General features: G+C 37.4%; 1 protein-coding gene and 1 non-coding gene across 4 annotated transcripts in view; both read left to right on the top strand.

The window, feature by feature from the left end:
- The window catches only part of NFIA (nuclear factor I A), a 373058-nt gene that overhangs the window by 225179 nt on the left and 124375 nt on the right, over positions 1 to 23504 (top strand). For all 3 annotated transcript variants that reach the window (XM_077149470.1, XM_077149471.1, XM_077149469.1), the window contains exon 4: positions 19693 to 19767. In XM_077149470.1, coding sequence (XP_077005585.1) covers positions 19693 to 19767 — 75 coding nt within the window. The remainder of the gene's footprint in view (positions 1 to 19692; positions 19768 to 23504) is intronic.
- Positions 20375 to 20480, top strand: LOC143675221 (U6 spliceosomal RNA). The gene has a single exon (XR_013171463.1). It is a non-coding gene; the product is annotated as a U6 spliceosomal RNA (small nuclear RNA).

Here is a 23504-nt window from a genome sequence, read left to right as displayed (position 1 = left end):
CATTAGAAGAGATAGAGACCAACCGTTCAGTTTATCTTCGTGAATACTCCCTATAGTGTTTCCCCCATCCTCTTCTTCTTTCCTGTAACTTTCCCTTACAAAGCCTTTACTTCTTTCATCTGAGCTCTGATGCTCTCTCTGTACAACATGTTAATTATGTAGCTCCCAGAGCCAGTTTCTGTAGCGGGGTCTTGTCAGAGTTGAATATAAAGGGACTGCTAACTCTGGGACCTAAATGCTACACCTGTGCATCTCGGAATCTTGGTGTCCTTCAATATCAATACCTATTACCTTTAATTTGGTGCAAGATATGAGTCTCCCTTCTCCCCTCCAGGCCCACAATTATGTACATGATTCTTCCTTACTTAAATCTTTTCATGTTTCTGATTATGTTCTCTCTCCTTTTCTTGTCCATTTTTTTTTCCCTTACTCTTAAATGTGAGAGAGAGAGGCAGGCATATTCACACAGAAGTTACAAGTTCTCATCCGTTCAGGAGTGAAAACAAAAACTCACAAAGCGTAGAAATTAGGTGAATGTTTTCTTCTTCCTTAAATTTTCTTTTTTATAGAATGATTGCTTGAAATAGAAGTAATTTCTTTTTTATTTTTAAAAATGTGGAAAGAAATGTAGAAGTCTCCTTTTGAAATCATTTTCTTTGAATACAGAAGAATACATAGAGAGTCTTACTGTGACAGAGATGTTTTACGAGTACAACCCAGTTGGAGTTTCTCAGTCAAGATGTATCTCAGGTGACATGTTAATCAATTCAGAGTTCCTTTGTGTTTTGGAAATCTCTTTAGTGTGCTGGGCTGGTGGCCACATTTTCTGGTAGCATAGAGGTGGTATCAGACTTTAACAAGTCTATCCCAGCAAAGATAAGGTCATAGTGTTGCAGCAGGAGGAAAAAACACTGGAAAGCATAGATGCGTGGGGCAGGGGGGCAGTGTCATCAACCCTCTTTCCAGTTAAGTCTGCCATTTTGCCTTCTATCTGTTCACATTTCTGCGAGCTTAATACTATGCAAGAACTCTTCAATAACAAATGGAGGAGGTAGTGCTTATAGGGTATTTAGAAATTAGTAGAGACATTTCCCTTAATATCTTATAATGTTTTAGATTGTCCCGCCTCAACTGCCAATAGTCTCTCTTAAGAAAGGGTCTGCCAGACTGTTCACACTCATCAGCGTTCCCAGAAGTTCCAACTTCAGCCATCACAAACCAATATGTCACCTGCTCTCTGTTTCTCCTTTTCTCTCTTTCTTCCTCCCTCCTGCTTCCTTCCCTCCTGCCGTCTCTGCCTCCCTTCCTTTTTCTTTCCGATTCTCCTGTACCTCCTTCAAAAGACATACCAGGTGTCTCTGCCTCTGTGAGCCTTCCCGACTCCCTGTGTACTCTTAGGTGCCACTTGCTCCATGCTCCAATTACCCTTTGTCCATCATGGTGGCTGTCTGTCTGCATGATAGTTCATTGTTATCCATCTATATAACCTCGGGGAGGGCAAGTGCCCAGTCCTGCCCATCTCTGTATTCCCAGTACTTAACATAATCCTGCCAAATTGTAGGTTCTTAGTAAGTTTTAGTGGAATAAATTAATGAATAGTAGGTGTTAAACTGGTATTGTACTGCATTCTGAAAGGAAATATATATATATACCATGCTGGAGTTGAGTAAATATTAAGGCAGTGTTTCGTAACCTCAGCGCTATTGACCGTTTGGGCAGGGTACTTCTTTGCTTTGGGGGGCTGTCCTATGCATTGCAGGGTGTTTAGAAGCATTCCTGGCTTCTAAACACTAGATGCCAGGAGCAAGTCCCCACTAGTTGTGACAACCAAAAATGTCTCCAGATATTGCCAAATATCCCCTGGGAACACAATTGTCCCTGAATGAGAACTGCTGAATTAAGGTAAAGGAAGAACTAACATGGGTTGAATACCATTTAATAAGCAAGGTGCATTCATGGCACAGAATCAATAGTTAATTTCTACATTTAGTGAACACTTACATGTTTAGAGCTTTCTTCAAATTATTGGTCTATGCATTCTTAATGGTTAATGCTTGAGTATGATACAAGTTCTTTCTACCAGCAGAATTTCAGATTTATAAAGTTATCCAGCCACCTCTCTGATGCTGAAGTATCTCCACACATGTTGAGAAGCCCTTGGGAATCACCATTGAAGTCCTAGGTGCCTAAAAATGGCATCAGAATATTAGCAAATGGTGCCCACTTCATTGGTCTCCCGTGTCTACAACTTTAATCTTTGTTAGGTACTGCACTGTGGTCTGTGTGTTATTTCACTTAATCCTCACTGAAGCAATAGGATAGGAAATTGAGGCCCAATGTGATTACATAGCTTGCACAAGTGGAAAAAAAAACTGAGATCTGAGTGCATTTCTGCTTGGCAGCAAAGCCTAGATTCTGTCCTATGCTGCTTGCCACTCAGATGAATCCTTTGCCCTAGTGGGGAATAAAGGTTGCCCACTTCTGCCTAGAGTTTGGCAGCCATCAGTGTGTGAGCAGCCAGTCATATGTTACCTAATCTGTGGAGTAACACCTGCACTCTTCATATTACTGGGAACCTAGTAAATATCTGATAAGAATAAGGCTGACTACTTAGACTTTCGGGTACACAATGGCAGAACAATTGGCCTGTGTTTTGGGTTTTGAGATGCAGAGTTCATGGAGGTGAACCATGGCTAAGCAAGAGATTTATAATCTCCCTCCATTGTTTACTCAAGACCTCTGTGAAATGGGCCTGTAGAGGAAACCATAGGTGTGACCAATGCTTCAGTATTGTTTTGTATGAGGATTCTTATTGCCTAACTTCTATGGGTGAAGCTGGATGAGCTCCCAAATCATGGTTCTTAGTGGCATTCTATAATTTACTGCTGAATCCTTCCTGATATTTTGACTTGAAAAGAATTCAGATTAGGACTTCTTTACAACAAGGATCTGTCTATTAAGAGTCTCATTTGATACACACCCCAAAAGCCCCACAAAACTTTAAGTAATTCTGTCCTCTAAGAGTACTCTCCAAGTTTCCACTATTAAGATAGAATAGCTTTAAGCTTGCACATATAGACACATACAGTAAACTAAGTATTAGACAAGGAAGGAAAAAAAACATATATGAGGGAATAAGTAGGAGGGAAGTGGTGTTAAAGGATACAAACTGTTTTGAGAGAGCATGGTTTTAGTGGTGTTGCAGTAGAAGATAACTTCTCCATGGGATCGTCTGGTGAGGGATGCTTTCCTTTGACTTTAAGCCTGGAGAACAAGTTTGGGTAGAATCCATTGAGTCTACCATCTGGTGGGAAAAATCTAGTGTAGTCAGATCTGCAGATCAAGGATTTCTATGTTCACACTGACAATAATGGTCGTTATAATCATATCGCTATCTAGTGAGCCCCCTAAAACACCAGGACCTCTATAGTAGGAATTCTTGTCTATGAAATTGGAGAAAGTGCCATAGTGAAGAACATGGCTTCTTGCGTTAGATAGCCTGAGTTGAAATTCCAACTCTGCCAGTTACTATCTGTGTGGCCTTGACCAAATTTGCTTAGACTTGTGTCTTGGTTGTCTCATCTGTAAAATGAGGATATAATAGTACCAACCTCATATAACTTTGATGATTAAATGAAATAATGCATGCCAAGACTGAAGAACATATCTAGCATGGAGTGAGCCCTCAGAAAACATAGCTATCCTCATTTTATTATTTTTCTTATACCCACCAAGAAACTGCCACTTTCTTCCAGTTCACATTGCTAATTCTTTTGGTCTTTGGGGACCGTATAGAAATTTCCATGAAGCTTTCCCTAACCCTTTCAGACTAGTTTGGTGCCCTCCTTTGTGCATTCAGCACCTGCTTCCATTATGTCCACCAGAGCCCTCATCATGTTGTATTGTAACATCCCTCTATTTTCCTGCTTTCCCAACTATGCTGGGAGTACACAAAGAGCAAAACCATGCACCCCAATTCCCACCATAGTATCTGCCACAAAATAGGTATTCGATAAATGTTTTTGGATGAATTAATGAAAGTCCAGTTAGCTTACTCAAAGTCAGAAAGCTAGTAATTAAGTGAGACCATGTCTGACTTATAAATATAAATACTTTATAATGATAGAAAATATTCTCTTGAAAATAATAATACTATAAATGCTCTAAATAATGTTTCACATCTGATTATTTTTTATAGAATACTGTTCAGATTACTTGAAACCTTCTAAATGTTGGCTCTGTTAACCTTTCCAACCTTATAGCAACGGTGCTCTGTTTGCCCCTCTCCCCATCAACACACACATTTAACTCCCTATCCATAGGGTTATCCTTGTTGCTTCCTATAAATTTAATTTAGCACTTTCCCCTTCTTCTTTCAGGAAGTCATCAGTATTTATTGAGGCAACAATGTAGAGGCCTATCACACTCAAAAGATACAAATATAACATTAGGATGGTAACATTTGAACCTGATCTTGCACAGGTGAATAAGGTCTTCTCACTGAAGGATGAGCCCTTGACCCAGAGAATATGTTGAGATTTGTTACAAGCTCCTCATCTGTACTTGGCTCATAGATTGGTATCCATAGATGTTTATGGAGTGAATGAATCAGGCTGTAGAGATACTTTTAAGTTTACAATGGAAGTACCTTTTTTAAAAAAGAAAAACCTGCATTTAGCGTCTCCCTAAGACTTTTATTGTATTTGAAACCTCAGAAGTTAACCACTGACCCTATTGACTCTTAGTTCAAACAACTTTTATATAAGAGCAGAATGCTGTTGGCTTCACCAGCTGCAGCCAGGAGGGCTCCATGTTCAAATTAGCAATTGTGTGCTTTTTGGCATTGTTGCCAATAATGACACTGCAGTTCAGAAATGCCTATGGTTGTGAAAAATATTTTATTTCAAGTTTATACCTGATGAGAAAATGCTTTTCTGTGTATGGATTTTTGAGGGACCAAACTAAATTAAATACACAACTATATATGTACATATATGAAGGCATGAACACAGATCTTCCGGCCTGGTCTGTAACTATCCTACAATCTCAGGAGATTTCATGGATTTCCTGGTGTTAGAGATGAAAACTAAACCAAGGAAGCATCCTTTGGTGATTAGGAAGTAGAAGGCTTTCCATGCAACCTGGCAAAGGTGGCTGCCCTTGGCTCCTACTTTTGGAAAAATGGAAAGTATTCAATAAAGTATCCAGAAGATTAGAGAAAAAAAAATCAAAGAAAACTAGAGGAGTTGCCCTGTTTTGAATAAGCAGTGAGACAAAGGTACTCTTCAGAATATTGGTTGGTTGAAAATATGTAACCTGTCATTAGGTTTTGTTTTCTGCCTATTTTCAGGATGCTGTCAGTGGTCTTTTTTAACAATAGGGTTGTGGATCATTATTTTGGCTCCATGTCTCCTTTTAATTCCCCTCCATCCTTGCATTGAGAATAGAATGCACGCTTATTTTCAGTTTTTACATGTTATTTTATATTTTGTAAAGTTTGTAGCCTTTGCGGTACAATGTGCTATCTTGAACAAGCAGAGTGCTATCAGTGTGATTCCTGGAAGCTTACTGGTACAGTGAACATAGCTTCTCAGCAACAACACGTGGAGACCAGAGAGGCTTGTCCAGGTACATGTACAGCCCAATGAGCCAGTATCTGAAATCAGGACTCTCCCAGAAGATCCAAACGCTTTACATTTATGGGCTGTATATCTGAGCACCCTCCCCCCAAAACCACATTGTAATTCAAATATAATCAACATGGGTGTTACGTTGTTGTTTTTAAATAAAATTCTAACTAGATACTTCGTGATGATGGATGAAAGGGTATGGCTGAGGAGGAGGGGGAATTTCAAAAGAACTATAAGACTCGGTTCCTGGCTTCCAAGAGTTTTCATTCTGATTATAGAGACAGTAAGTCAAACAGTTCTGCAATTGGGCAAGATAATACAGTATTAAATACCTAATGAGATCGATAAACCCCTGTTTATATAGAGAGAGTGTTTTTCACCAAAGAAAAATATGGCCTCCTGTGAGGGTATAAAGAAAATGTATAAGATGGGGAGCAAGGGTAGTTCAGTGGCAGAATTCCTGCCTGCCATGCAGGAGACCTGTGTTCGATTCCCAGCCCATGCATGCCCCACCCCAAAGAAAAATTTCAACAAACGGTGCTACAATAATGGAATAGTCACATAGACAAAGAATGAAGTGTGACCCCTACCATACAGTGTACCAAACAAACAAAAAAACGTATAAGGCCATTCTGGGTTGTCACAAGGAAGGAGGTGTTGCTGGCCTGTAGTGGGTAGGGGTCATATTAAGTGTCTGCAGTACAGGATAGTTCTGAATATCAGAAACAGTCCCCCTCAAAACGTTGATAATAGCCCTGGTGAGAAACTCTGCAGTAATTCAAGAACAAGAGCGCTCTCCTTTAGAGCTGAGTCTGAGGCGGACTGGGTCTGTTTCTGTAAGTCAAAGCTTCTGTCCTCTGAAACCAGGGAACCGGCCTGCACCACAAAGGGCTTCACTGATCAAAGTCAGTAAAGTGAAACATGTCGCTCATTCTCTTGCCTGAAAGGCCAAAGTCTTTTAGCATTGATTTAAAGCTGTAAGGAATCAAGACCCTTCCTTTAATGCTGCCTTCTGATGGCTTTCTGTTTAACTGGAGGAAGGGACTAAGGTGTGAAGGCTCTGGAGTAGAGAATAGTTCATTTCATGACTGTATAAATAAATAAGTAAATATGCTTAATGTTAACATCAATTGCTTATTTTGTATGCCCTTTTATACCAGTTGAAGTATCCTCACATTGAAACAAATTAAATAGCTTTTATCTGAAAAAACAAAACTGAATTTGTAAATACCTGCTTTCTAAAGCAGGAATTTTCAACAAACTAAATTCTTAAAAAAAATAAAGTGTAACTGGCAACCAAAAGCCTTTTTATACGATTTCTCTAAATATTCCTCTACGTTGTTTATTGCCGAAGTAGGTAAAACTTGATCTGCTGCAAGAAAAATTTATCTCTGGCCCATTTCTAGATTGAGTATAGTGGTTACCACCCAAAAATATAAGGCCAAAGTTTGTTTCCCCATATCTAGGATGATGCTTGACCTACATAGATGGTCAATATGCATTTAGTGAATAGGTAAGATATTTAAAATTATTTAAGGAGTTGTAAATAATTATGTTTTTGTAAGTATTTATAAGTTGCTATTTATAAATAAACAATATTATATTTAGTAATTAGATTCCTAAAATTTTCATCCATTTTATTTAAAACAATTTAGAGGAGTAAGTACTGTTATATCTCACTTTAGAAAAACGTGACAAAGACTAGAGGGTTTGTTTAATGATAAGTTTTGTGTTACTTGCTTTAGGAAATAATTTTTATTTTACCCAAGATTTACTCAAAATTATATTGTCAACACTTTGGTTTTTATATGTAGCTTTTCTAGGAATACCTATATTATTTACCATTCCAGGTTGAAAGAATGAATATTATTTCTATATGTTTCTTCCATTAAAAATTTCTCAATTTAACCCCAGATCAACAGTGTAAAAAATATATTTGTTATTTATAATGATAACTGTCATATTTTGAACACATTGTGTTCCCTACTAAGCACTTTAAATGCATTGTGTCATGATTCTCAGCAATATACTAACATGTATGTCATTTTACAGATGGATAACTAAGGCTTATGAAAATACTGCTCCATCTACTATATTATATGTAAATAATACCTTACATGTACAATTTTTGAAGGGAAAAATGAAAGAACTTATTGCCATATTATTTCCTTTGCAAGAGAAATAACACATTGCAGAGTCACCTTGATTTATATTTAAATATATACTAAATATAATTAAATATTTATATTTAGTTTGTATCTTCTGATCACAAGCAGCTGAAAACTGTGAAACATAAATTGTTTGCTAAGTACATATTTTAAAGTGGTTATATAACTTAAGTTAAAAAATAAGTCTGGAGAAGTTTGATAAATGAGACAGAATTAACTTCATTTTAGGTGAACTTTCATAAACAATAATAATAACTCACTAAGGAGAATGGACACTGGCAGGTTTGACTCTTTGGTTGCAAGCTGACACTTTGAGGGGACATTCTTAGCAAAACATTCACTTCAAGAGAAATTAGGTCAGCCTTCTGGAGCATTTATCATGTGTACCTGTCACCAGCAAGCCCTGGTCCTTCAAGAACTGCGTGCATAGGTGATGGTCCTCCTGCTCTGATCTGCAAAGGATACTCTAAACCAGTAGCTCTAAAAAAATACAAGCTTAACCAAAGCTTCCTTTAAACCAAAGCCAGCGCCCTTACAGTTGCTCTGGGAATTGAATTCTGTTTATAGAATTTTGAAACAGCCAATGGGTTAAGGTCTGTCCTGAAAAACAGTCTGTGCCATGGCTAACTTGAAATAGCATCTAGAATTGCTATAGAAGAACGTAGGAAGATGACCTATGTCTGATTTGGAAGGCATTTGTACCAGCCACTACTTGTCCCATACCACATAGTCAGGTTGGTTTTTGCCCAACTCAGGGTATTATTTGCATATGAAGAAAGGTCACCTTCTACTGAGGTGAAGGAGCTGCTAATTTGATATAGAAACTAGAGTAGTTAGCAAAATCCAAAGAGTAGTTAGCAAAATCCAGAGCAATGGGAGGTGAGATAGAGTGTATGGTAAAACCAAAGCAACATAAATGAGTCATAACCTGACGTCCTTTCAGTAATCATGTGGTGTCATGCTTGTGGTTTCGGAGCCATGTCAGCAAGTATGGGAGTCCTACAGAGGAATCTGAGTCTACCTGCGTCAATCAATGTATGTGTGTTTCAGCTCAGTGAATGTAATTCATTGAGGGTTTTATGGATTGAAATGACCACATTTACCAAGTAGTCAAATCTCTATCTACTACGGTAAGGTGCCTTATCTTTGAAAGGAAGTAATTACTCATCTTTTTCATATGTTCCTGTTTTGGTTACTCTAAAAATTGTTAATGTACATATGAAATGGATAGAAGAAAAAGTTGAAATTACTGAATGTTTTTGTGGTAGAAGGGAACCAAAGAAAGGATCTATCTTTATATTTCAAGAAAAATAAAATGAATGAATGGATAAGAGTAGATGTTTCATTTCTGTATTCATTCACCATACATGTATCAAGAGCTATCATGTGTTAGACATGGTACAAATGGCAGGGCTAGAAAGATGTGAGAGAGATGGTTTCCATTTTCATTGAGCGCTTATTCTAGCTACTGGGGTCTTTGAATGTATGTGGCAGAGCCTCAAACAGAAAGTAATGATACTTCCTATGTGAAATGCCACAGTAAGGGTTATTTTAAAACACAGAGGAGGGAGTTAAAAACTTAAAGAAATTCTGTCTATGAAAAATAGCATGCAAACAAAATTTTCTTCCTAACCATAGAGCTTAAGAAAGATGAACCTGATATTTATGAAAATACATAGTGAAAATAGAAGATTCAAAGGGCTGAGGGGAGAATAAGTTTGGAAAGAATCCACCAATGATTTCTTAGGGGATGAATTAAAAAAAAAAAAGTTCATTATTACACTCTATTAAGCCAGGACCAGGAAACAATTTCTAATCAGCACTCTGATCTGGGCAGAGATTGTGCAATCTTTTGTACCAGGCCTCGGATCTGTGTTCTCTATTCAGGCACGCTCACTTCCAGCTGTTGTCATTGAAGTCCCATATAATCTTCCAAGGTCAAAGGGCAGTCACCCATGGCTGCTGCAGTTAAAAGGTTATGCTGATTTCTGTTGTCAAATATTGGCCCTCTTCTCTTCCAATCATTCCCATTCTACTTATTTTTAACAAGAAAAATCCAGCCTACAATTGTATTACATGACTTTAAAGTCTTAAAAGTCTTCCTCCATTGTGTTAACATGACATAGCCAGGGCAGTCTAATTCATTCTGTTACATTTTACGAAGAATTTTCTGGTACTTTTAAAATACTCTGTGTTTGTACCAGGCAGCAAACTTCAAAGTATAGCAACCCATGTGATTTGTGGCATACCAAGGTATCTGAAGACATGTATCATGTAGATTCTAAATGTAATAAACACTGTACATGATGACAGCAGTAACTATATAATTGCTGGGTAAATGAGCAAGAATGTCACAAAGTGAATGATTGTAACAAAGATGAAAGCACATATTTATGGTTCTAAACATTAACTGATTTTATTATATATTTGGAAAATCATCTGAACCTCTATGTATATATTTTCTCTTATGTAGACTTGGAAAAGTAACTGTAGGATGTTTTTCAACTCTGTTGCTTCAGTTAATCAATTATTTTCTTTCCAAAGCCAGTGAACCCAAGTCCGTGTTGAGTCTCATTAAATTAGCAACACGGCCCTGGTCCTTTTGTTGTCATTGCCTGTGTCCTGAGGTGTTTTAGCAAGCATGGCTCTCAGTGAGTGGTTTCACAGCCCTGTGTGTGAAGCCTGAAGAGGAGGGGCTGGGCGATGGGCATTAAGGTTTCAGGCTGTTTTACATCCAGAAATCAGGGTAGCCCTCAGGTGATCCAGTTTCATGTCTGCTTCATTTAAGATAATCAGTTTCTGATGTATTCAGGGAATAAATTTCCTTGTTTTTTCTCTTGTATATGTAAGGTTTCATAAGCAGAGACTGAAATTTTTACAGATAGTTTGATCCATTTACAGATTGTCAGTTGTTTCCTGTCCAAGTTTAGAAAAAAAATCTTTTTCAGAACATAAAAACAAGTTTCTTAAAAATCCCTTTTTATTCAAAGCCAGGTGGATTAAAAAATAATTTTAAATTTATTGTGCATCAAAAACTTAATTTTAAAATACTAATCTGATGTGAATTATACTGGAAATTACCTTTTCTAACACAATACAAACTTTTCTCTGTTTTTTGTATTATTGTATATAAAAAAAAAAATTCCCTAAAGCAGTTGTTCCTCTATTTTTGTACAGGACTAATTTGTATTTGGGCCCACTTGCAAAAGAATGGTTTCCGTTTAAAGGCCTAATATATGCACAATTCTAAATGTTTAGAGGAAATGGGGAAATCAATTTGTTGACATTATAAAACAATGAAAGAAAAGATATTTAGCCTGGAGGAGAGAAAATTAGGGATTGAGAGGCTGTCTTAAAATATTTGACAGTTAGCAACATGGAAGAGAGAGTAAATTTATTCTACTTACTCAAGAGGGCAAATTTGTGGTAAATAAGGAGAAGTAATAGGAAGGCAGACATATTCAATGAATTATTAAGAAAAGAAAACCCTCATGTTATTTTATTAGTAGCAAATATTTTGTTACAACACAATGATGATTACTCCATTACTAGGTGATCTTTAAGGTCCCTTCCAGTTCCAAAACCTTCCATGATGATATGTATCCAATATCTGCAAAATATAAATAAGAAAAACTATTTTTCACAATTTGTATATTTTGATATCTAGTATACATAGTCCTTTATTGCTCAATCATTTATGACTCATAAACCCTCTTTGTGAAGCCATTGAGTTGTCAAATTTAATTTAATAAAATTTCACTCTTGGTGCAATGATGTGACTAGGCCTTTGGATTAAGCTGTATAATCAAGTCTCTGTTGTTATATATGATAGATTTAAGATGGACTAGAACTTGTTATATAAGGAAAAGGAAACAAACCTATGTTCCAGTCTAATTCTGCCACTAACTGTGTGACTTTAGTCAAATCACTTAATCTCTCTGAGTTTAAGCTTCCTGCTTTGTAAAATTGGAATAATATTGCCAATCTCACAGAGTTGCTTTGGAGATTTGAGGTAATAAAGCTGAAGTGCTTAGCAAGAGTGCCAAACACATAGTAAATACTGGATAATTGAAAGGTATAATTTTATGATAATTAATACTACCTATTGAGGTTCTAGGGAAAAATTTTTCAGATAGGTAGCCTAACTTTATGATATCTGTCACTTGGTTTGATCCATTTTCCTAATGTAGATAGGTTAAAGTGATTGCAATTGAAGATGTCCCCTTGGGCCTTACTTTAAAAGTGTTAATTAGATCAAAGGGCTCAGATTCCAGGTTATGCTCCGCACATTTGCTGCTTAATTTAAATGGGAAGAGTGGAAAGGGAACAACATAAAGAATGTCTGCAGAATATTTGCCAAAAAAAAAAGATGGCCTTGTCAAATTATTTGGGATAGAGTGAGATAAATAATAATTACAAAGCTTATTGCAGAAATTCTCAGAAGCTTTAACATGTAAACGTGCTTTGTTATTCTCTAAGGGTGGGTGTGAGCGTAAAAGTGGCTTGTATCACTTCCATTCACTTTGCAGTTAGTGGTCGTTCCTAACTGTAAGACAGTCTCTAGCTGTCAGCCCGGGATACAAGCGGGCACCCAACTGAATCGACAACAGGAGGATAGTACAATAGTTTTTGCTAGTTCTTAACTTTTCCTAGAAAAGTTCTTATAAAAGGACCCAATTTTAGGTAAATACATTACTGGAAATCTTGCAAATATCTGCCTTGACTGAGAATGCAAGCCCCCCCAAGAGTAAGGACTTGTGCTATTTCCTGCTGTATCCTCAGAGTTTAAGTGCTTGCTAGTAACAGGCTTAATAAATACCTGCTGAATGAAAACAATAAACCGAAATATGGATTCTATCAATGTGGAAATCTTTGTATGAACAACAGTGGCAAAAAAAAAAAAAAGATGGCAGATTAGGTGTCTTTTTTGAATAACAGTGAGTGAATGAGCAGGGGAGGTAAATTTGGAGGATGTACAAAAACAAATCAACAGTGTACAGGTCCCAGTACACGTATTCTAAAACATCTTTTTGCCTCATCTTATTTTCAGTTAAAACTCCATTTTTTCCCCATACTTGTGACAATTTCTTCATGTATTATGATATACCAGAATGACAATCATAGTCATATTACAAATGCATTTATAACCATTCCTTTAATCTGAGAATCTCCAAACACTTCATCCATATTATCAGTTGACAAGTATCATTTTCTTGCTTTACAAATTCTCAGGCACAACTTTCTAGATATAGAAGTATGTCAGTTTTATTATCAATACAACACCATATGTCAATCTTTTAAAGTCTACTGTAAGCAGACTACCAAATGATTTTTTCCCCACTATGATAAAGATTAATCACACAAACAGACTGTATATAGTTTTTATTGCTAATATGTTCTTTTTAGTGGATAACCAAATTTTTTGCTTTTGATTCAGTGTAAGGAGTTATTCAAAAAATTTTTTAAAAATCTCAAATGTCACCAGTGAGTGGTAGAATAATTTAAATAGTCAATATATGGGCACAGCAGTGATGGCTCAGTGGCAGAATTCTCACCTGCCATGCTGGAGACCTGGGTTCGATTCCTGGTGCCTGCCCATGTTAAAAAAAAAAAAAACAATAGCCAATGCATAGTCACCAACCAGTCCAAAATTTTAGCGTTTGGTCTTGATGGATTAGCAGGAACATACCCCACCCCACCCCATGCCCCCCCCAAAATACCTGTTTTCTAAAATATACCAAATTCAGAGTACAGAAGTAACAAATCACTGTTTGTAAGTTAATAGTAACTTACATTGTGCTTTAGAGGGTTACAAACAAGGCTGTCTCAAGTCTCTCATCTTAATCCCTGAATAAATATTTATCACACACCTACTAAGGACATGAGATTGTGCTGGGCTCTGTGGTCAACGTAAGATAGTAAAACACAGCCCTGCCCTTCCCCAGTTTGCTGTAGGAGAGCAGAGATAAGACATGTTAAGCAAGTGTCTGTCAAATAAGGGAGAAAGAAGCTAGAGACGTGAAACAAGTAGAGCAGAAGTTCTACTCAATTTAACAGTATTTATTGTTGTACCCCTAAAATATACTAAGGCACGGGGAAGGGGAAGGAGCAAGGAGCCGCCTAAGGAAAGTGGGGAGTTCTCAGGAGAATTTAAATTTCCAGAGAGGGCGTGAGTGAGGTAAGGCTTTCTTTAGAAGGACTAGAATGTGAGTTCTGTGAGAGCAGTGGGCTCAGGGTCCAGCACAGGTCCCGGACAGCACAGGCGATCTATAAATGTTTGCTGCATATAAATGAAGTGAGAAGGAGGGAGCTCTTTTCCCTTTGAGTGACACCAGCACACCAACATGGAAAGGCTCAGTCCTGTTTTTGAATGATGGAACCTTATTGACCATGAGGACATGAGAATGGAGTGTTCTTTTTGATGAATTTAGCTGTATATTGCACTTTTCTGGCTTCCATTAGCTAAAGGAGATTTGATAATTTAGCCCCTTGACATACCAACTGGGGAAAAAATATATACCATCTTGTGGTATATATAAACGTTCTTCCTCAAATATGAAATTAAATTTCTTTTGGGATATTCAACTTGTCTTTAAAGGCCAGTTCTCCGAATGCTTTGTTTCACACGGTTTCTTCCTCTGACCTTTGAACAGTTCTGCAAGGTTACCTGTCTCCCTGCAAATCTAACTTTTTTTCCTGTTCTGCCTGTTAAAAGGTAGATGTTCAGTTCCTTCGTGAAATGAGATTTGGTTCCCATATAATGGCATTTTCCATAATAACTGCTGATATCATCAAGGTAAAGAGCTGCTTTTCCTAACCACCCATAAAAGTATTTAGTTTTTTATATTCCTACCTCTCCCAGAAGGTCTAATCTGTCCCCACTGTGAGTATGACTGACTCCAAGGTATTGAAATTTGTACTCTAATTGGGAATTCATTGAACAAGACTTCAGTGAATGAACTTTTTTAGCCATTTTATATAAAATGAAAAAGGATCTGATCCTCATTTCAATCTCCTATACAATTGCTCCTGAACAATGGTTCAGAATTGGAGAGATAGCCATATCATTGAGCAATCTGGCTTTTCACCTAAGACATACTTAACAAAAAGTATATGTTTTGCACTCATTTCTGAGAAGCCCTATTCAAAATGTAAATCTTGAGACCTTTTGGGAATGTTTAATCAGCTTTCCAACTGAGGATCTTTTAATGCTAACATCTGAATTCAAAATTGCTTAAAAGTATCTTTCTATTTTCTTTTTCATTTTTCTCTCATTCTGCAATAAAGTGGAACAACCAGATTAGTGTAATTTCCCTGAAAGTCATTTTTATGATTTGGTTTTTGTTAGTGAGAATGAAATAGCAATCTACTCCGATTCGCGTAGTAATTGCGTTAGCCATATCACTTTTTCCATCATTTCTTAGGTTTCATTTCTCATTGCTATTTTCTTATAGAGTTCATCAGCGGGTTTCCAAATAATTGGTGGAGGGACAAACCCAGTTTCATAGCCATTTAAAGTTACATGGAGTGTTTACACAGAACTTTCCTTAGGGTCACATCATAAACATAAACTAACAAAGGCTATTTGATAATACAGTGAAGAGAGGGTTGTGGAGGACTCGTGAAATAATTATACTCTTTATTTTTATTTTTCTGATCTGATTATTGTACATTCACTTATATTTTAACTTCTAAATTACATTCCACTAAGAAAAAACATAAGAAGCAGGTTGCTGGTGGAAGAAGGAGGATCAAATTGTTATTTTTCCAGTGACTTTCTCAGAGTCACATGAGATCCTAATTTGAGCTTGGGGTGAGATCTTTTTTTGTTTTGTTTTGTTTTGGCTATTATATCCATTAAATAATGCTGCACTTGACTCTGTTTTTACTTGGTCTCTCAAAATATGAGCCCTAACCATAACAGGATGATCCCCAGACATTTCTTGTTAGAGACCTCGACGGTACCTTCTTGTCTGGAGGCTTAATCTAAAATGGATTGCCCACCCTATCCTGGGTATCGCTTAGTTTGGAGGGACTATTTGGACAGCTCATTTCGATAGTTTTCAAATACAAATCAACTCAAATTTGTTTCAAGCTAAATTGCTAGAAATGAGGTGCAGAGAGTCTGTCAGAGTTTTTATAAAAGGAAAACAAACATCCTTGACCTCAGTTTGAGCTTTCTTCATTCAGGAACATCTCTGGAGTACTTATTGTGTGCTGGGCACTGTGTCAAGATCTGGAGGGCCAGAGACATAGAAGATAGTATCTCTGCTATCAAAGGGTTTACAGTATAATATGAGGAAAAGACAAAATACAGTTCAGTTTGCTAAGTCCATGGATAGAGCATTATATGGTACACCAGGTCAATACTGAGATAAGGAGTCTTTCCTAGCAGTGGGGGCAATCGGGAGAGGCTTTTGATAGAGGTGACAGACAGCAGCTGAGTCCTGAAGGACTTGTAGGAGTTGCTGAGGCAAAAAGTAGAAAGGACAGGCAGTTCAGGAAGAAGGAACAGAATGGGGGAGGGGTGGTGATAAGCCAGGGCCAAGGAGAAGCATGCCCTTTAGGCCAAGGGGTGGGTGGAAAGCAGAAGACAAGCATTAGAAATGAGCTTGAAGAGAAAAGTGGAAGGCATCATATACCATGCTAAAGACACTATTCTGTACCCTGAAAGCCCTGTGGAGCTCTCTCTCATAAGACTGACAAGGCAGTGGGCTCAGGACACATTGGATTTATTTCAATTTCCCCAACACCTTGTTCTTTCCTACCTCAGAGCCTTTGCACATGCCAAAAAACTTGACCCCCTTTTTTTCCTGGCTGGCTCTTTAGTATCTTTTAGGTATCAGCTCTTAAGAGAAACCTTCCCTGTGATTCTCTTCCATACAATGCTATTTGTTGCCTTCAGATCACTTGTCCCATTTATGACTTTTAAAGTAATTTGTTTTACACATTTTTAGCTGTCTCTAATCATAGACTGTAAACTCCCTGAAGGCAAGGACTGCATCTTGAGCTCCTAATACAATGCTTGGCTCATGGTGGTGCGCAATAAATACTTTTTAAATAAATGAATGAATCACCATATTTGCCTATTAGTGCAAAGGCAAAGTGGGGAGTACATTGGAGGGTGGGCCAAGGCAGATGATGGAGAACATGGTTAGGAGGCTGTCCCATCATGCTTGGTGGAAAATGGCAGAAGGCCAAATATACAGAGGGTCAGGACATAGTAAGAAAATGGAATCAGTGGGGATTAGTTTGTTGTGTGTGCTTCTAAGAACAGAAATCGGTGACACCAAAAAACGTGGAAGATTGGATGATCGATGGATGGTTCAAAAGCGTAACAGAGTAACAGAAGGTTTGGGGGAAGAGAAGAAGATGAGTTCAGCTTTGGTCATATTGAACGTGAGGTACCCCTGGACTATCTGGGTAGTTATTATCCAATAAGTGTTTAGATTCCTGGGTTTGGAACCCAGGAAAGAGGTTGTTTTGTTTCCTTAGCAAATACCATGAAATGGGTTGAGTTAAACAATGGGAATTTATTTGCTCCATGGTTTGAGGCTGGGAAAAAGTCCAAAGCAATGTGTCATCAAGTCAATGCTTTCTTCCTGAAAACTGTGGCATTCTGGGGCTTGCTGCTGGGATTCTTAGTCCTTAGCTTGTCACTTGGCAAGACACATGGCAGCCTCTCCTCACATTGGCCTATAGAGTCATTCATTCACTCATTCAGCAGATAATCACTTCCCATGTGCTTTGTCCAAGGCTTTGAGGATACAGTGGTGAGCAAACCAAACATTATTCTCACTTTCACAAATATCAGAGTCTAAAATGGTAGCTGATGTTGTAAAAAATAGATGAAATAAAATTGGAATGAGAGAGAGAGCACAGACCACAGAGAACACCAACATCTAAAAGAAAGAAAAGGAGCAACCAGGAGGGGATGGTAGTTTGAATGGAAAAATTTCCCCTTGAAATCCTTGGGCCAAACTAAACTTAGTTTTAAAAATATATTGTTTGCTTTTCTTGTGGCAGGATTAAAGTGTTTGTATTGTCATTCACTCTGTACATAAATACATGTTAGATCGTCCTTAAAATAAGGAATTTCAAAGATTGGAACTGAAACAAGTATCAGCCTGCAAGCAAGAGAGAGGTGGAGCAAAGCTGGAGATCAACCCAGATTTTCTTATTCAATTGTGAATTTCCTTTATATTGTTGTATTTTTGTTTTAAGTCAAACTTAATGTACATTGTGGTTGCATTTCCTTTAGTATGGATAAATGTAATGTTAGTGGTGTCACAAGGGAAGGAGATGCCATGTCTGTTTTGCCAAGACCTCATTAGAGAGTTTTATTTTACTTTGTTTTTTTTATTTTTCAGTTCTACCCAGAGAAAGACACCTCAGGCACTTATAAAAGTTAGATAAATACCTGGGTGTGGGTTTGGGTTGAGAGGTGAAATTTCTTAAGCACTTCTTCCAATGAAATTTTGCCATTTTATTTTTAAAAACAATTCTTAATTATTGCATATATTAAAAAATTAGAGCTGTTTATTCTAAAATATCATAGCTCGATGTGTCTGATGTAAAAGTTAAGTTTTTTCCTGTTAAATTTCAGTGAAAATATTTCTGATGAGAAAGTCCAATATAATGAAAAGTAAAAGAATAATTAATTTTTGTAAGCCTATATATAATGCTCTAAAAAATGGCCACATGTGCATGTGTTTATGTGCATGACATTTAACAAGTTTATTAGTGCATATACTGTGCCATAAGTAAACTTTCTTCACCCTAATAGTGGATAAAATCTACTGCTATCTTATCAATAACATAAATTTTATTTCTGGATTGTTATATATTCAAATTGGCCTGTTTTCTTATGTTGTATTTCTTAAGGGCATTTCAAAGAACAATTAAAAAAAAAAAAAACAGTTATTTTAAGAATCCTTTCAGCCAACAGCTTCTCTTGTAACCCTAATTTGAAAGCAGGCAATTAAGCTGACCCTAAAGACAGATCTCTTAACCAGAGTCTACCTACGTGAGACTCATAAAATCAGAAAGATTTAGAGGCAGACTGGGAAGCTATACATCTGTAATTATATATTCCTTGCCATTTATAAGTCTTATGTTCTGAATATACCATAAAATAAAATGAGCAATTGGTGGTAAATGTAATATTGGCTACCTTAAACGAAATTAACTATATCCAGTAGAAATGAAACAGATACAAAATTCAAAGCTTAAGCAGTTTTTTGAACCATTTATATATTCTCTTTTCTCAAAAAAAAAAAAAAAAAATTAAACCAACACCCAAAAAAAGCTCTTGTTTTCTAAACAGATCTGAATTTTTATTTATGTTCAAAGAACTCATTTTCATGTTTCGAAGGTTCAAGCTTGCGTTTTCTATACTGGCTTTTTTAAGATTTCCCCTGTGGTGCATCTAGAAATGAAGGGAACGTGTTTAAATCTTGTTTATTTGAATAAATGGATAGTTAATCCTGATCAGATGTTTCTTTAGAGCATAATGTTTAAAAACTATTATGGAATTTAGCTAGCCTGGCTGATTACTAAGTATACTGTTTTCATCCCAATTGTTAGGATCTCAGAGGTCACTCAAGGTAACCATTTATTTTCAGTCGTCTTTTGTTTCAGATTTCCTGTTGATTTTTTTTTAACCATTTCGAAAATCACCCAGGGGTTGTGTTATTGCTTTTCATAACCTCCAGATTCAAACCAAAAACCCATACATAACTAAATGACTGTGTCCTCCCACATAAACTCTGCCTAGAGCTGAGTATGAAATTAGGCATCACTTTTTTAATCATAATGAAATGAATATTTAGAATTCTGTTGTCAAATGTCTACTATTTATGACACTTTGTTTTCTTTTGTTTTTGTTTCCCCAGGACATTTGGGCTTCCAGGACAGTTTTGTCACATCAGGTGTTTTTAGTGTGACTGAGCTAGTAAGAGTGTCACAGAGTAAGTATAATGTTGCTTTGATTTAGTACAGATTTGCCTTGGGTTTGTGCTTACTTTCTTCTTATGCTTTTTAGAGACATAAATAGCTTTCAGAATTCCCTTTTCATTCACCCATTGGAAGAATTTTGCCATGAAGTTTGACAGCCAAGAATTTAAATCAGGAAAAATTAAATATCATTTTCATAGGAGGCATGGGGAAAGAACTGAAATCCTGAACATCTCACAGATTCCCTAGTTTACAGTGTGAACTCGGTTAAAAAAAATTTGGAGGTTTCCCTGATTCTAAGAAGTTCTGCATTTTTAAAGAATTTGCTTTTGACCTTTAAAAAATGCTAATGCCTTCAGCATAAGTGACACAGTACAGCATGATTCTTACCAGCTTGTCAATACTCACTGGCAACAGTGAATTAAGAGTACCTGTCACCATCCTGTTCCATTGATCAAAGGGTCATTGATTATATTTTGCTATGACATAATCCAGACAGTCCAAGGAGAAAGTATAGGACTCTCTCTCTCTCTCTCTCTCTCTCTCACACACACACACACACACACATCTTGTCTTCCCTAAAAGTACATCTCTTTGTTTTTATTTAAAAGTATACTTACTGTGCTCACTTCGGCAGCACATATACTAAAATTGGAGCGATACAGAGAAGATTAGCATGGTCCCTGTGCAAGATGACATGCAAATTCGTGAAGTGTTCCATATTTAAAAAAAAAAAAGTATATCTACAGTGGCTATGATATTTTATGTCCCAATAAAAAGAAGAAAAATAGATGCTAATTATTAAAATTTTAGTTTTTACCCCTCTACCTCCTTCAGAAACCACTTGTAGATAAAGTTTACATTGTCAGAGTTGGTTTCAAACTGCATCAAATCTCTTGCAGAATGAGGTGGAGTAAAAAATAATTTTTTTCATTTCAAGTTCATACCCACCATTCATTGTATTATGGTCTTGTGAGCCTGACACATAAGCTAGTCAGTCATAGGTCAAGATGTTGGGTCAAGCAAGCCACACCATCCCTGATCCACAGCCTCTCATCCTCTCTGTTCTTATTACAGTCATTCTTAGGCTGTAAGACTCTCAGGAGTCTAGAAAGTGGGATAGAAGGTGGGGGCAGGGAATCTGGGGGTAGTGTGGTAGATAGAAAGAGAATCTAATGACTTTTGAGCATTTACCATCTGCCAGGCACTGTGCTAGGATTTTGTGTGTGTCACATAAGTTAATCCTTACAATAAACAAGTCAGTTAACAAATTACACCCATTTTACAGATGAGTTAAAATGAGACTTTATTTAAGTTGGTCACCTGAAGTCAAACAGTGGGTAAATGGTTGCACTAGCGTCTGTGTAATGCTAGAATCCATACTTTAGACTGGCTGGAGGGAACTCGAAACTACCAGTGTTTTAGGGAAAATAGCTAGCAGGTAACTGCGAGTGGTAAAGTTCTGGGAGTTGGTGACCCTTGGTTGATGCTGGGTTGTTCCAGTGTGGGGTACTTGGCACTCTAAGGAATGAGGCATTAGGTGGTGACTCAGAATGGAGAAATCACTGCCGTAACACTGAAGTATGCTTAAAGGGGCACCCAGTTAAGTAAAGGTTGGGTTGCCTTGTTATCCTGGAGGATATATGCTGTCCTTGTTATAGCACAGCCAGCTGGCCAGTTATTTGCCACAGACAAATAACAGTTTATATCTGTGAGTTGTGTGTGTATTTTGCTTTTTAAGATTTTTGAAAGTGGCCACTATCCCACATTTTTCTTGTAATTGTAATAATAACAGAGAGAATAAATACCACCATATACCTGCCATAGCACCATTACTATTGAGCTCTTACTGCAATCTAGGCATATCCTTAAAGAGTGAAAAGTGAAAAAAAGAAATCCTTTTATTTCTAAGATTGAAGTACTAGACCATTTTATTCTACCCTGGCTGTGGTAATGCTCACATTTGGTCCTCATCACCACAGCGTCTCCAGGGTCGGGGGGCTGGATGAAATGGCCCACACCGGTCAGAACCATCCCCATCCGGCATGTCACGTCCCTTCTCCCACTTCCTGTACTTCCCTTTAAGGTCTTGTGTCCTGGGATTTACCAACCCCAAGCTTGATTAGCTCTCCATTCAGTCTAAGACAGCATGGCTGCAAAGTGAATTCTAAACCCGCCTTCAAGACTGCCAGAGGGTATGGCTGGACCAGGAATTAATTGCAGAGGGACCTGGTTTTGTTTCCTGTCCCCGACGCCTGGGCATCTCGTAAGCGCCCTTCGGCTCTTGAATGCTCGTTGATTCTGTGCACTGCTGTGTAATCGCTCTAGGACTCCCTCCCACGCACTTCATGCTGACTGAAACCATTTGGCAAGAGTGGGACTGGACTGGGTCAGTGAAATCATGGCCCCAGGCCAGACTGGTCCACCACGGTCCAAAGTAACCCCTCTCTTGGAGATCTTTAATCTTAAAGGTTTGTCAGGGTATATTTCACAGGATTGTTTTGGCCACTGGGATAAAGATCCATCCAGCTCAGGTTTCCTCACCCACACGCCTCTCTGAGAGACTTAACATTTAGAGAAGCGACACAATGGAGTTGAAATCCTTAACCCCTTCTGAGAATGCTGCCACCTTCCCTGTGTTGGAAGAGCTAAGAGCGCATTTTAGAGTTGCAGTAGGAACTCTCTATTCTTGAGTGGTGCTGGGGTACATTCTGCATCCTTGAAATAGAAATAAGCTAACTGGCATATAAGTTGATTATGCTCATGATGTTTAGCCCTGTTAGTAATATGATGCAATAATAATATGAAAAATGATAACATCTAGCATTTATTAAGCATATACCATGTACCAGACATTATGCTAGGTACTTTTTAAACATTGTCTCATTTAATCCTCTCATGGTTGGTGTTATTGTCTGTTTTTACAGTTTGAAGGAGACTATGTGGCTCAAAGAGGTTAAGCTTCCTTTACCTGCAGCCTCTGGCTGCAGACATTCATTTCAGGACCTCTCCTTTATCTCCATTACAGAATTAAATAGCACCCAAGGATTCTGTGCTTTTAATGACTAATCATTTCTTGTTAAAGTTGATAAAATTATGGCTTATTTATTTGGGCTTTTAAAAAATAATTTAAAATATTTTAATAATTAAAAATATGTTCATGTAAACAAAACAAGTAAAAATACTTCATTAAATTTTTTTCCTGAGTATTTTTTTTTTTTTTAATATGGGCAGGTACCAGAAATCGAACCCGGGTCCTCGGGCATGGCAGGCAAGCACTCTTACCTGCTGAGCCACCGTGGCCCGCCCTCCTGAGTATTTTTAATAGTCTTGGTTTCTTAGAAAATCTTCCACTGTATTGCAGATGCCTCCTTAACTTCACCTTATTTAACCCAGTCCTATCTGGTCCCCCAGTCATACCTAATTAATCATATATATGGCCTGGAAATTTTACACTAATGGTGACCTTACTTGAAATTGTTCCCTCTTTCTGGATCTTTAGTATTCAATTTTTAAATTTGCTAATATAAAGATTTGCTTTACCCTGGTTCGAGTAGTCTCTGTTTTAGCTTTTCTCTTTCTAAATTTAGTCGGGGAGGGAGAGTGCTATTTCAATTTTCCCTCCAGAGAAAAAGGTGACAATGGCAGAGAAACTCAAGAGAAAGCTGCTGGCTTAGCTTCACAAATACAGAGGTGAAGGGATCAGGCGACAAGGTTGCTTGAGATTAAAATTATACTGATCTGAATCACG

This window comes from Tamandua tetradactyla, chromosome 2 (assembly GCF_023851605.1).
Source record: "Tamandua tetradactyla isolate mTamTet1 chromosome 2, mTamTet1.pri, whole genome shotgun sequence".
Classification (NCBI taxonomy): domain Eukaryota; kingdom Metazoa; phylum Chordata; class Mammalia; order Pilosa; family Myrmecophagidae; genus Tamandua; species Tamandua tetradactyla.
This window is presented reverse-complemented; position numbering and strand designations above follow the sequence as displayed.